The sequence below is a fragment of the Canis lupus genome, chromosome 24 (genome assembly GCF_003254725.2).
Source record: "Canis lupus dingo isolate Sandy chromosome 24, ASM325472v2, whole genome shotgun sequence".
NCBI lineage: Eukaryota > Metazoa > Chordata > Mammalia > Carnivora > Canidae > Canis > Canis lupus.
Window position 1 is genome coordinate 47,543,539 of NC_064266.1, and position 13,057 is coordinate 47,556,595.

General features: G+C 51.9%; 2 protein-coding genes across 3 annotated transcripts in view; one reads left to right on the top strand and one right to left on the bottom strand.

The window, feature by feature from the left end:
- Positions 1-849, bottom strand: part of SAMD10 (sterile alpha motif domain containing 10) — a 5,181-nt gene extending 4,332 nt beyond the window's left edge. The window contains exon 1 of the mRNA XM_025470765.3: positions 686-849. Coding sequence (XP_025326550.1) covers positions 686-776 — 91 coding nt within the window. The 5' untranslated portion in view covers positions 777-849. The remainder of the gene's footprint in view (positions 1-685) is intronic.
- PRPF6 (pre-mRNA processing factor 6) overlaps positions 1-13,057 on the top strand; it is a 43,970-nt gene that overhangs the window by 1,025 nt on the left and 29,888 nt on the right. Inside the window, exons 1-8 of one of the 2 annotated variants that reach the window (XM_025470750.3) lie at positions 2,399-2,623; positions 3,727-3,895; positions 5,193-5,311; positions 9,484-9,562; positions 10,030-10,206; positions 10,437-10,592; positions 12,163-12,257; positions 12,640-12,796. In XM_025470750.3, the coding sequence (XP_025326535.1) occupies positions 2,553-2,623; positions 3,727-3,895; positions 5,193-5,311; positions 9,484-9,562; positions 10,030-10,206; positions 10,437-10,592; positions 12,163-12,257; positions 12,640-12,796 (1,023 nt within the window). In that variant the 5' untranslated portion in view covers positions 2,399-2,552. Of the gene's footprint in view, positions 1-2,398; positions 2,624-3,726; positions 3,896-5,192; positions 5,312-9,483; positions 9,563-10,029; positions 10,207-10,436; positions 10,593-12,162; positions 12,258-12,639; positions 12,797-13,057 lie in introns of those variants that run through there. The other variant, XM_025470751.2, reaches the window with a different exon arrangement.

Genomic DNA, 13,057 nt, shown 5'->3' on the forward strand with positions numbered 1-13,057 from the left:
AGCAGGAACAGGGGCAGGAACAGGGGAAGGAGGCAGGGGCAGGAACAGGGGCAGGAGCAGGAGCAGGGGCAGGAACAGGGGCAGGAGCAGAGGCAGAGGCAGGAGCAGAGGCAGGGGCGGGGGCAGGAGCAGAGGCAGGGGCAGGAGCAGAGGCAGGAGCAGGGGGAGGGGAGGAGCAGGGGCAGGAGCAGGAACAAGGGCAGAGGCAGGGGCAGGAACAGGGGCAGGGGCAGGAGCGTGAAGCTCTGGCCGAGGTGGGCGTCGCCGCGGCGCTGCACCTGTCGGGGTCCAGCGGGCCCCGCCCATTTGCTGCCCAGGCTAGGGGAACGATCTGCGTCTTTCTGTCTGTCCGCCCGTCGTTCCGTCCCTCCCTCTTAGCCCCAACGTCAGAATTCCACCATGAAACGGGGCCGGGGGCGTCCAAGCCCAGCTGTGGCCTCGGCTCCTGTCGGCCCCACGGCGGAGCAGGGGAGGGAAGGGCGCGCAAAGGGAAAGGTGACCGCGGGGTGGGCCAGCGGGGGGCAGGAGCCCCAGCCGTAACCTCCTCCAAGCCAAGGGTGCGCTGATGCCCCGGCCCGAGGCCACCCCCCATCAGGACAAAGGCACCAGGGACCCCGATCGGCCAGGATGCGGCCCCCCTCGGCTCAAGCCGCCGCCCGCCCGCGCCGTGGTCAGCCCTGCTCACCGTCCACATCCCGGCGCTCCCCGAAGCCGGCGCGCACAGCCCCGGCGCGGCCTCGCGGGGGGCTCAGCTTGGTCCTCAGCTCCGTGAACATGGGGCCCAGGGATCCGGGCCGCGCACACGCCCCTCGCCGGGCGCCAGGCGGCCGTGTGGCCGGCGGGGAACGCGCGCCGCCTGCCCGCCCCGCCCGCCCCGCCCGCCCCGCGCCCGAGCCGGTCCCCGCGCCCGCCCGGCGAGTCTGCGCGGCGAGGCACCTGCTCCCGAGCCCGAGCCCGGGGCCGGGCGCGCTCGGGAGCTCCGCGGTCTAGCGGCGGCGCGCAGCTCTGCTCTGCAAAGGGAGCCTGCGGGGGTCCGGGCGACCTTGCAACCTGGCGGTGGCTTCCAGGACGAGCGCCTGCACCTCCCGGGGGGCCCACCCCCCGGGGGCCTCTGAGGCGGGGAAAGGAGGAAGCCAAGGTCCCGGCGGGAGGGCGCGGGCCGGAGGCGGACATCCTCCCTGGTCCCGGGATCGTCGGTCCACCGAGGCCCAGGTGGAGGGCCGGACCGACCCCTCCATTTCTCACTCCTTTATCCTCGCCTTCTCCAGAGATCTCTCCCTCAAGGGGCACTTGCTCCCCTAGGAGCCTCCCTTAACCCACCGCCGGGGACTCCAGGAAGACAGCCGGGCAGCACCTGTCCCCTTCCCTACGCAGCCCCAGGATCTGGCCCGGGGCTCAGGGGGTGCCGCTGAAGGCGGTTTCGCGGGGCATGGGGAGGACAGAGCCGCTCCAAGGAGGCCGCTGCAGGGAAGAGGGATGCGTCTGTTCCAGGCCTCCCTGGGAAGTGCTAGGGTGGGCTGGGGGCCGCCGGGGTCAGAAGGCCAGACTTGCTACCCACCAAGTTGAGCCTGCACCGCCAGGGGTCTGGGCGCTCTCCCCAGGCGTATGCGGGTGCCAGAGGACGCCCACGGCACCACGAGCAAAGGCGCACTGGGAGATAGAGTCGTCGTGCATGTCCACCTAAAACATGGGCCCAGGTGATGACTGGTACCCAAGCCCAGCACCACGCCCAAGGAGAGATTTGCATGGAATTCACCCCCGAGCTGTGGCCACGCGGGCCCACACACCGAAGCGATCCGGGCATATCTACTGCATGAACAGCTCTCTGGGGGCTGCACTTCCACCATCAGGGCCAGGGCCAGGGTTCAGCGGGGTGCAGGTGCCACCGGCAGGGTCAGGGTCAGGGTTCAGCGGGGTGCAGGTGCCACTGTCAGGGTCAGGGTCAGGGTCAGGGCCTGGGTCAGGGCTGGGGTCCGGCAGGGTGCAGGTGCCACCGGCAGGGTCAGGGTCAGGGCCGGGGTCCGGGGGTGCGCGGGGCGGTGGAGCCCGCTCAGGACGGTGCCTGCATCGCGGGCCGCCCGGGAGCCTGAGCGCCGAGGCCTGGAGCCCGTCCCCCGGGGCACAGGGGCCAGGACACCTCGGAAGGGAAGCGTCCCCGCCTAGGCCCGGTCCTGGGTCCCCAGGGAGGGCACAGGCCGGTGTCCTCGGAAAAGCGTCGGAAACCAGTAAAGACGCGCCAGGCTCAGGCCGAGGCCCCGCCCCCCCGCCAGGCCCCCGCGCGCATGCGCCTGTCACCTTCTCCCCCGCCGCTGCCGCCCCCGCACGCAGCCGGAAGTCGCTCTTCGGGAACTTCCGCCCGGGGAAGGCGGGGTGGGCGGGGCTTCGGCGGCCCCGGGGCTCTGCTTCCGGGGCGCGGGTGACGCGGAGCCCGCGAGCTCTTCCGGTGCGGCGGCCGGGGTCGTCTAAGGCCTGTCGCCTCCCGCCTCCCGCCTCCCGCCTCCCGCCGCGGCTTCCGCGCCGTCGCTCCCGGGGCCCTGGTCGTCACCGGCGCCATGAACAAGAAGAAGAAGCCGTTCTTGGGCATGCCCGCGCCGCTCGGCTACGTGCCGGGGCTGGGCCGGGGGTGAGGCTGGGGGGCCTCTCGGGGCGGCGGGCGGGCGGGGGCTGGGCCTGGGCCGGGGAGCAGCCGAGCGGCGCGGGCCTTGGGCCGTCCCGGGGCGTCGTCCGCGAGGGTCTGCGAGCGGGTCCGCCTGCCCTGCCCTGCGCCGGGTGCCCCGCGGCATCGCCGTCCCGGCCGGTCGTCGGTTGAGGCCGGTATCGGGCTTCCCTGCGGGGGCGGGGGGGGGGGGCACCAGCCTCCGAGCACCTGCAGCGTATCAGGTGCAGAGGGAACAGGTGTCGGAGCCCGGGGCGTGCTCGGCGGAGCGGTGGCACCTGAGCCCCGCTTGGGAGCAGAGCGGGCCCGGGACGCGGGAATGTGGCTGGGGCTAAGGGACAAGCGGGCTTGATGTGTGCTGGGTGGTCAAGAAAAAAGGGCAGGCGTGGAGGAAGATGAGGGAGTCTCGGGGAGTCTGTGCGAGCCGAGTGCAGGTGAGTGGGGTGATGCCGCAGGTCGGGGGGCAGAGCCCGAGGAGCCACCGACCCCACCACGCCCGTGTGGCGGCCCAGGAAGGCTAGAGGCCCGGCGGCCAGCGGGGTCCCAGCTGCCGGGGAAGCTCAGGTTTGGGGAGGAGGGTTTCGGAGGTAGACTGGGTAGAACCTGGTGACTGACGGGGCGGAGAAGGCGGGTGAGGGAGGCAAAGCTGATGCCCTGGTGTGGGCCTCGGCACTTGGGATGGCGCTGCAGTCATCAGCGGCAGCAGCCCAGGGCAGCGGCAGGATGAGCACAGAGGGCATCCCGAGGGGCTGGTTGGGGGAGATGATCAGCGGGTTGTGAGAAGCAGGAGGCTGGATACTCGGGAGGTCGGAGCTCTGATGCTCTGATGAATCTCTCCAGGAGGATGTGGGTGGTGGGTGGGGCCCCGCAGAGTAGGTCCAAAGGGGTCTCCCACGGAGAGAACAGACTAGTAACGTTTGAGAGTGCAGCATCCCTAGCGCGTTGCTGCCTGGATCCTCGGGGGTTTTCTCCCCAGACACGTTAGAAGAGCAGCTGTCATGGAGGACTGTGGAGGAAAGAACAAAGGGACGGGGTCACCCAGATAAACGATGTCCCCGGGTCTCTTGCAGTGCCACTGGCTTTACCACCCGGTCGGATATTGGGCCCGCCCGCGATGCAAATGACCCTGTGGATGACCGCCATGCACCCCCAGGCAAGAGGACCGTCGGGGACCAGATGAAGAAAAGCCAGGCCGCGGACGACGATGACGAGGATCTGAACGACACCAACTATGATGAGGTGACATGTGTGCACTCCCGGCCGGTCTCCAGAAGGGTTGACCAGCTTCTGAGCCCACTGCGCTCTTGGCATCTGATGCCCGCTCGGGGCAGGAGCAGGGGTGGGGGCTGGCATGACTAGTATTTCAGCCTCTAGTATTTCAGCCTCCTACGGGGTATCTTTAGCAGAGTGTGAGAGGGGAGCAGGAAAAGTAGAAAGAGATGTGCACTTTTGAGAGATGTACTTGCATTGTGGTGGTGTCTTGGCTGGTCCCTAATGATGAAGATTCTAAGTGGAATTGAGGATGATACTTGATTTATTACGTTTCAGTGCATGCTCTCTTACTTGATTAGTATTTGGTCTGTTGAAATTTTCTGCAGATGTGTTCTAACAGATGGCATTTTTGTTCAGAGGGAAAGATTGTTAAAATTTCAATTTTGAAATGATTTTAAGCTTCCAGGAACTTTGCAAAAATAGTACGGACAATTTCTGCATACCCTTCACAAGCTTCTCTCTATATTACATGACCTCAGTACAGTTACTATTTTTATTTTTTAAAGATTTTACTTACTTATTCATGAGAGACACAGAGAGAGTGAGAGGCAGAGACACAGGCAGAGGGAGAAGCAGGCTCCATGCAGAGAGCCTGATGTGGGACTCGATCCCGGGACTCCAGGATCACGTCCTGGGCCGAAGGCAGGCGCTAAACCACTGAGCCACCCAGGGATCCCTTCAATATAGTTATTGAAACCAGGAAACTAACATTGACACAGCACTGCTAACTGATTTATAGGTCTTATTAAATTAACACCGATTTTTCAGTGGTGTCCTATTTCTGATCGAGGACCCTGCATTGCATTCTTTGTGTCTCTCGTCTTCTTATTGGGGTAACTTCTCCATCTTTCATGCCCACGAAACCTCTTTTTTTTTTTTAAGATTTTATTTATTTTTTAAGATTTATTGAGAGCATACAAGCATGCACATACACACACACACACACACAAACACAGGGTGGGGAAGGGGCAGAGGGAGAGAGAATCTCAAGCAGACTCCCCACCGAGCATGAGGCCTGATGCGGGGGGTCGATCTCATGACCCTGAGATCATAACCTGAGCCGAAATCAAGAGTCATTTGCTCAACCGGCTGAGCCATCCAGGCACCTCCTCCCCATGACACATCTGAAAAGAACTGTTTAGTTATTTTGTTTTCCCTGATTTGGGGATTGTCTGATTGAAAAAAAATTGTTCAGCAAACATAACTAGATGTGTTCTCTGTTTCCACTTATGGGAATTGCTGACCTTCTCTGTTTTGTGCTTAGTTTAATGGCTATGCTGGGAGCCTCTTCTCAAGTGGGCCCTATGAAAAGGATGATGAGGAAGCAGATGCTATTTATGCAGCTCTTGATAAAAGGATGGATGAAAGAAGAAAGGAAAGAAGGTAAGATAAAGTATTGCCCTTCATATCTAATTATCCAACTTTAATTTTATTTAATTATTTTTTTAAAAGATTTTACTTTTTTTTTAATTTTTTTTTTTTAATTTTTATTTATTTATGATAGTCACAGAGAGAGAAAGAGAGAGGCAGAGACATAGGCAGAGGGAGAAGCAGGCTCCATGCACCGGGAGCCCGACGTGGGATTCGATCCCGGGTCTCCAGGATCGCGCCCTGGGCCAAAGGCAGGCGCCAAACCGCTGCGCCACCCAGGGATCCCTAAAAGATTTTAACTTTATTTGAGAGAGAGAATGTGAGAGAGAGCGAGCACAAGTGGTGACGGGGGGAGGGGAGAAGGAGAGGGAGAAGCAGGCTTCCCTCTGAGCAGGGAGTCTGACCTAAGTCTCAATCCCAGGACCCCAGGATCATGACCTGAGCTGAAGGCAGACACTTAACCAACTGACTGAACCACCCTGGTGCCCCTGTTTTACTATATCTTACTTATTTGTTTTTTTAATGCTGGGCATGGAGCCCAATGTGGGGCTGACACTCCCTGATATCATGACTTGAGCTGCGATCAAGAGATGCTTAACTGACTGAATCACTCAAGTGCCTCTATCTATTTATTCGTAAAGATTTTATCTTTAAGTAACCTCTATACTACTTTCGGGGCTCGAACTTACAACCCTGAGTCAAGAGTCATACTTCACTGGTTGAGCCAGCTAGGCACCCCTGTGTTAATCCAACTTTTTATTTCATTTTATTTTTTTAAACATTTTTGTTTATTTATTTGACACGGGGGGTGGGGGGAGAGTGTGTGCACAGCAGGTTGAGCAGCAGGCAGAGGGAGAGAGAGAAGCAGGTACCCCACGTGGGGAGCCTAATGTGGGGCTCAATCCTGGACTCCGGGATCATGCCCCGAGCCGAAGGCAGATGCGCTCAACCGCTGAGCCACCCAGGCGTCTCTTTATCCAACTTTATTTATTTATTTTCCAACTTTATTTATTTATTTATTTTAAAGATTTTATTTATTTATTCATGAGAGACAGAGAGAGAGGGGCAGAGAGAGAGAGGGAGAAGCAGGCTCCTCGCATGGAGCCTGATGTGGGACTCGATCCTCAGACCAGGATCACGCCCTGAGCTGAAGATAGACGGTTACCCGCTGAGTCACCCAGGTGTCCCACCTTTATTCAACTTTATTTGTTTTATTTTTTTAAAGATTTTATTTATTCATGAGAGACACAGAGAGGAGAGACACGGGCAGGCGGAGACCACCTTTATCCAACTTTAAAAGAAGATTTTGTTTCAGCTTATCAGACATGGACAAAAGTTGCAAGAGTAGCATATATTTCTGCTCAGCTCTGAGGCCACCTGGTCTTGGTTTATGGCAGTCACACTTTGATAAATGCCGGATGTTGGAGAGTAGTCTTAGGGTCTGAGGACCCAAGTGGAGAGCTTAAGAAGTCTGGGGGATTATTCTGACCACGCACCAGGATTACTGTCTTTAAAATGGGTGTAGTGATGTTGATTACTGTAAATTATGTAGTTTGGAAGTTAACTGAAGATAACAAATGAACATGTATATCCTCGTCAGAGGGGTCAGTCTTGAGACTCTTGGTCCACACGTCCTTGTCAGACAGGACTGTGGGGAGTTGGGTTGGGCTGGTGGGGACAGATTCATTGAGCCTGGAGGGAGCATGTGTGCTCTGACCTTGGGTGCCTGTTCTAGAGAAAACTATTTTGCAAGGCTCTCGTGTTTTGTCTGTGGGGCTCTCAGGTGGGTGTCTTGCACTGAACTTTGGTCTAGCAATTTAAAAAAATATATATTTTATTTATTAGAGTGTATGCACAAGCAGGGGCAGGTGGTGTGGGACAGGGAGAGGGAGAAGCAGACTCCTCACTGAGCAGGGAGCCTTCAAGCAGGACTTGATCCCAGGATGCCGAGATCGTGAACTGAGCTGAAGGCAGATCCTTCACCCACCAAGACCCTCAGGGTCTAGCAGATTTTTGTATTGATGTTACTTCAGTGTACCATTTGATATTGCAACCTTCTGAATTCCCCATCCTTGTTTCTGGGGAAATTTAGGCAAGATGAACAACACATGATCTTTAAAACCATAATAGGGATCCCTGGGTGGCGCAGGGGTTTAGCGCCTGCCTTTGGCCCAGGGCGCAATCCTGGAGACGGGATCGAATCCCACGTCGGGCTCCTGGTGTATGGAGCCTGCTTCTCCCTCTGCCTATGTCTCTGCCTCTCTCTCTCTCTCTCTCTCTCTGTGTGACTATCATAAATAAATAAATAAATAAATTAATTAATTAATAAAAATAAAACCATAATAAAGTGTATTGCTTTGTAAGTTTTTTATGATTTGTAAATAAATTTAAAAAATGAAATTATAAGTAAGAAGTATTAACTTACTTAATATTATTTAATAGTAATATTTAATACTAATGTGTTATTAATTTTTTGCTACTGAAACAATATATTATCATTAAAGAGTATTAGGACAGTGAGACTTAAGTATAGGTGAGAGAATAACATTTATTCATAAGTCTGGAAAGTGACAGTTAACAATTTGGTTCCCTTTCCTCTTTCTGTTGCTCATTTATGCAGTTCTGTGACTTCCCATATGTATGTAGTGTTTTTAATTTTAGAAGAGTGAGATACGGTTGTTTAGGGCTGAATGCTTCTTAATAAGTTGATGGGCATGAATTTATATATGTATAGTAATTAAGTAGACATGGTTTTGCACATAAAGAAGGTTTGATTTCAGTCTTCTGGAATTCGTTTAAAAAAAAAAGTGATATGGATACATGTAGAAAAGTCATCACATTAAGTGGTTTTAGAAAAATTGTTGGCTTTTAAAAATTTTGTTAGGAATACTTTTTAGTCTACAAACCGGTAGCAAGAACAGTGCAGCAAATATTGATGCTCTCGTGAGTCTCAGCCCTTGGTCACAGCTTGCACGTTTGCTTCTTGCATGTCTGCTGATGGTCTTTGCTGGGTTGTATCAGGGTCTGTTTATGCTCTGCAGTGACACAGCACCTTTATTTCACCCAACAGCATGAACCCCAAAGCTCTACCCCAGTGCTTAGCTGATAGCCAGTCCACATCCATATTCTCCTGCTCGCCTCCAGAACATAGTAGAACTGCTTTTTTCCAAACCGGGACACAATCAGAATCACTCCTCATGTCTCCTAAGGGACATCGGCTTTATGAAGAGATCAGTTATTTTATGGAAGGGCTCAGGTTATGGAACAGCTGCCTACCTCCTCAGGGAGTCCTTTAACTTGTTCTGCTCCCAGTATTTCCCGTGGAGTAGAAGTTGGATCCTGAGGCTTCATTCAAATCAGGTAAAATGTGTTTGACCAGAAAATCTCGTAGGCGCATCTGTGTTGCTTCATATCAGGAGCCACGAGGACTGACTGTCACGAGCTCCCAGAGGGGTGTTTGTCTTTGCCAAGCACAGTTCATCCTAATAAATTTACATTCCTGGTATTTCCCTTTTACCTTATGGAAGAAAATGTAAATCTCCACCTTGGGAAGTATTAGCTATTACTAGTAATGGGTCACACTACCTCTGGTTTGCTTAATATGGTTGATGCTTTGTCACAGTAACCCACAGATTTCTTCTGAGTGCCTATACCTGTTACTCGGTCAGCAGAACCCAGTAGATCTCCGTCCCTGCAGACCAGTTGCATGGGTGATGAAACAGCCCATTAGTTCTGGCACGTGGAGCGGAGAGCTGTCTTTAGAGGTGCACTGACTCCGTGGAAGGGAGGGAAGCAGTGACAGGTGGAGAGGCAGATGGTCAACGGGGACAGTGGGTCAGCTTTCCTGAATCTTCATGGGAATGCACTAGCTCTGGAATTTTGTAGAATCTTAAAGTTGTAAATGCTCTCGTGTTCAAATATAAGTATTTATATCAGAGTAAGGCAACTTGTTTTTATTTTACTGAATTTCTGCGTGTTTTCGTTTGGTAAACAATTGAGTCAATATATGTTTGTGGATGTATTCGTTGCTACCTTAAAGCACATTTGATTTAGCTGCTGAGTGTGTGGAATTATGCTTCTGGTGACTTGATTAAGTATGATAGTATGAGTTTGTTTCAGAATGAGCCACCCGGGCTGCCCAAGTATCCGGTATTTCTAACGCATGTACACATTTTACTTCTTAGGGAGCAAAGGGAGAAAGAAGAAATAGAGAAATACCGTATGGAACGGCCCAAAATCCAGCAGCAGTTCTCAGATCTTAAAGTAAGTGGTTGGATGGCATGCAGTTTCTCACGCACTCAACCTACTCAGCAGAGAATTGGGTAGAATTGATGAGACTTTATTATCTTTGTTTTTTTGCTCTTTGTTAAATTCAACCAGCACCCTACTTTAGTGTGTTTAATTTTATGTGTATGTGTGCAAAAAAAGTCCCCTGTCCCTCCACTGAAAAAAATGGGACATGTGAGCTTATTTTCTTAGTATCTTTAACTCTGTGTGTACGTAAAGCTCCCTGCACTGTGTCCTCTGGGCGATGACAGAGCAATTTACATTTCAGTGAAGTAGAGTAGATGTAACAAATTGAATTTTCTAAGTGAAGTAGATAATTTCTGCATGAAAATTCTTTCTAAACCATGATAATTTGGGGGTTAAGGTCAGGGAGACCCTAGCTTTTCTTGTACATAATGAAATTTGCCAGAGCATAAATGTTTTGGGGGGCCAAATGTTTCCAGAGGAAGTTGGCAGAAGTCACAGAAGAAGAGTGGCTGAGCATTCCTGAAGTTGGTGATGCCAGAAACAAACGCCAGCGGAACCCACGCTATGAAAAGCTCACCCCTGTTCCTGACAGTTTCTTTGCCAAACATTTACAGACTGGAGAGAACCACACTTCAGTGGATCCCCGACAAACTGTGAGCACCTGAAAAGAAGACGAATAGGTCTTTAGTCTGGTTAGATGGATCAGTAGTGGGAGCCATGGGTGGTGGTAGAGGGAGCGCTTCTGCTGTTCAGAAGCTGGGCTGTGGCTACGGCTCTGCAGCTGCACGTATATCAGGGCTACAGTGGAAAGATGTCAGAGGGATAGGATTCTTTTGCATGAAAATGCAATCCAGTGTTTTTTGTCCTCGCCCCCAACCCCCAGCAATTTGGAGGTCTTAACACACCCTATCCAGGCGGACTGAACACTCCATACCCGGGTGGGATGACACCTGGATTAATGACACCTGGCACAGGTGAACTGGACATGAGGAAGATAGGCCAAGCAAGGAATACACTGATGGACATGAGGCTGAGCCAGGTGAGTTTCTGTTGTACAACAATTTCTTACAGACTTAGAAATAGTTTTCTAACTGTAAAACTAATATATATCAATGAAAAGTTCATCTTTAGAGTGCTTTATCACAAGATCAGCAGACCTGTGATGATGTAGTTTACTTATTCCATCACACAGAGTGGCAGGACCCCGCATCCAGGCTGGTCTGTGCCTCTACCTACAGGGCCTGCACAGGTGTGGTGCACTCAGTGCCAGCAGCAGGCCAGCCCAGGCACTCCTGGTCCCTCTTAGGGGGCTGAGGACTGTGGTGATACAGGGTGATAAAGGGTGGCCTGGCGGGCAGGCTGAACAAAGACACTCATGACAGGCCGCGTGCTCTCTGTTGCTTAAGCTCAGCCCTTCTGTACTTACGCAGGATTGAGTACACGTGTATGTCCACAGTGGACTGTTACTCAGCTCTATGAAAGAGTGAGAGACCTTGCCATTTACAACAATATGGGTAGGCCCAGAAGGCATAATGCTAAGTGAAATAAGTCAGAAAAAGATACTTTATGATTTGGTTCTGTGTGGACTTTTAAAAAAGAAAGCAAATGAACAAATCCATCCACTGAAAGCAAATGAACAAAAGAAAAAGAAAGCAAATGAACAAATCCATCCACTGAAAGCCAGACTCAAACACAAAGAACAGACCACTGAGCCGCCCAGGCGTCCTGACAGTCGTCTTTTCCGTCCCACTCTGTATCACTTCCTCCTTTTCTTGTCTTGCTGCATTCTCTAGGATGCTCTGCCCATGTTTCATTTGAGTTTGTTTGTTATTGTTTATCATGGTAATTTTAAGACTTACAGCCAGAGAGAATGGTATAATGAACTGCTATTTGCAAACTTAAAGTTAGTTGAACTTGTACTTTATGATTTCTAGGTTTCGCTTATTCTTAGATAGACCTATCATGTTTTTTTTCCCCTGGGGCTTTATGATTTTTTTTTTAATATAAATCTTTGTTTCATAGTTGCGAAATTTGTTTGTCATCATCACAAACTGTTGTTTGAGGAATGCCTGGGTGGCTCAGCAGTTGAGCATCCGCCTTTGGCTCAGGGCATGATCCCAGTCCTGGGATGAGTCCCAGATCGGGCTGTCTGCAAGGAGTCTGCTTCTCCCTCTGTCTATGTCTCTGCTTCTCTTTCTGTGTCTCTTACGAATAAACAAATAAAATGTTAAAAAAAAAAAAAAACTGTTATTTGAGTTAAGGTTGTTTTCCTCCTTTTACAATTGTCATCCAACAAGGGCAACCCCGGTGGCTCAGCGGTTTAGCACCTGCCTTCGGCCCGGGGTGTGATCCTGGAGACCCGGGATCGAGTCCCACATCGGGCTCCCTGCGTGGAGCCTGCTTCTCCCTCTGCCTGCGTCTCTGCCTCTCTCTCTCTCTCTCTTTCTCTCTCTGTATTTCTCATGAATAAATAAAATCTTTAAAAAGCAAAACAAAACAATTCCCATCCAACTGGTGGTCAGAATGGGGGAGGGATTCTAGTGCTTCTGGGTACTTTGCTTTGGGGCATCTTTGACTCTCCAATCCACTTGGCTTGGCCTGTCTTTTAGGTGTCTGACTCGGTGAGTGGGCAGACTGTGGTTGATCCTAAAGGCTATCTGACTGACTTGAACTCCATGATCCCAACCCACGGAGGGGACATCAAGTAAGTGCTCTGTGGAATGGAGGGGGGCAGGGCGGAGGACTCAGGTTGCCTAGAATATGTTGGATTTTTTTTTTAATATTTTGGATTTTATTTGAAAAATACACAGTCAAAATAGAATGTGGGTATTCTAAGAAATACATGGTGAAGTGGGTTGATTTTCCACTTACTCTATTCATTGTGGATATTAAATGTCTTGTAAATAATATCCTAAACCTGTGTGCATGCTGTGCTAGAAAGCTCCTTGCTCACTCTGTCCTATACTGCTACTTAAATCATTTGGGACATGAGATTTGACAGTCGCTATGTTGGTGCCTGCATTCTAGGGCTGGGCATGCCCTCAGCAGGGTGGTGGCTGACCCTGTGTGCTCTCTCGCCCTTGCAGTGACATCAAGAAGGCACGCCTGCTCCTCAAGTCTGTTCGGGAGACAAACCCTCATCACCCACCAGCCTGGATTGCATCAGCCCGCCTGGAAGAAGTCACTGGGAAGCTACAAGTGGCACGAAACCTTATCATGAAGGGGACAGAGATGTGCCCCAAGGTAAGGCACATGTTAGGGTGTTTTCCTGGAAGGCTGCACAGCGCCAGCCCCAGAGGGACCCTCAGTGGCTGTTGCAGGCAGGACACCTGTGGGATGTAAACTCAAGGTTGTAACTTTGGACAATAGGATAGGCGAGAGGGAAGGCACTTTTCCTGCTTATTTTCACATAGAGTGAAGGCCCACCTGTGATTAGTTTAATGACAAGATAACCTTTTTTAAAAAATATTTTATTTATTTATTTATGAGCGACAGAGAGAGAGA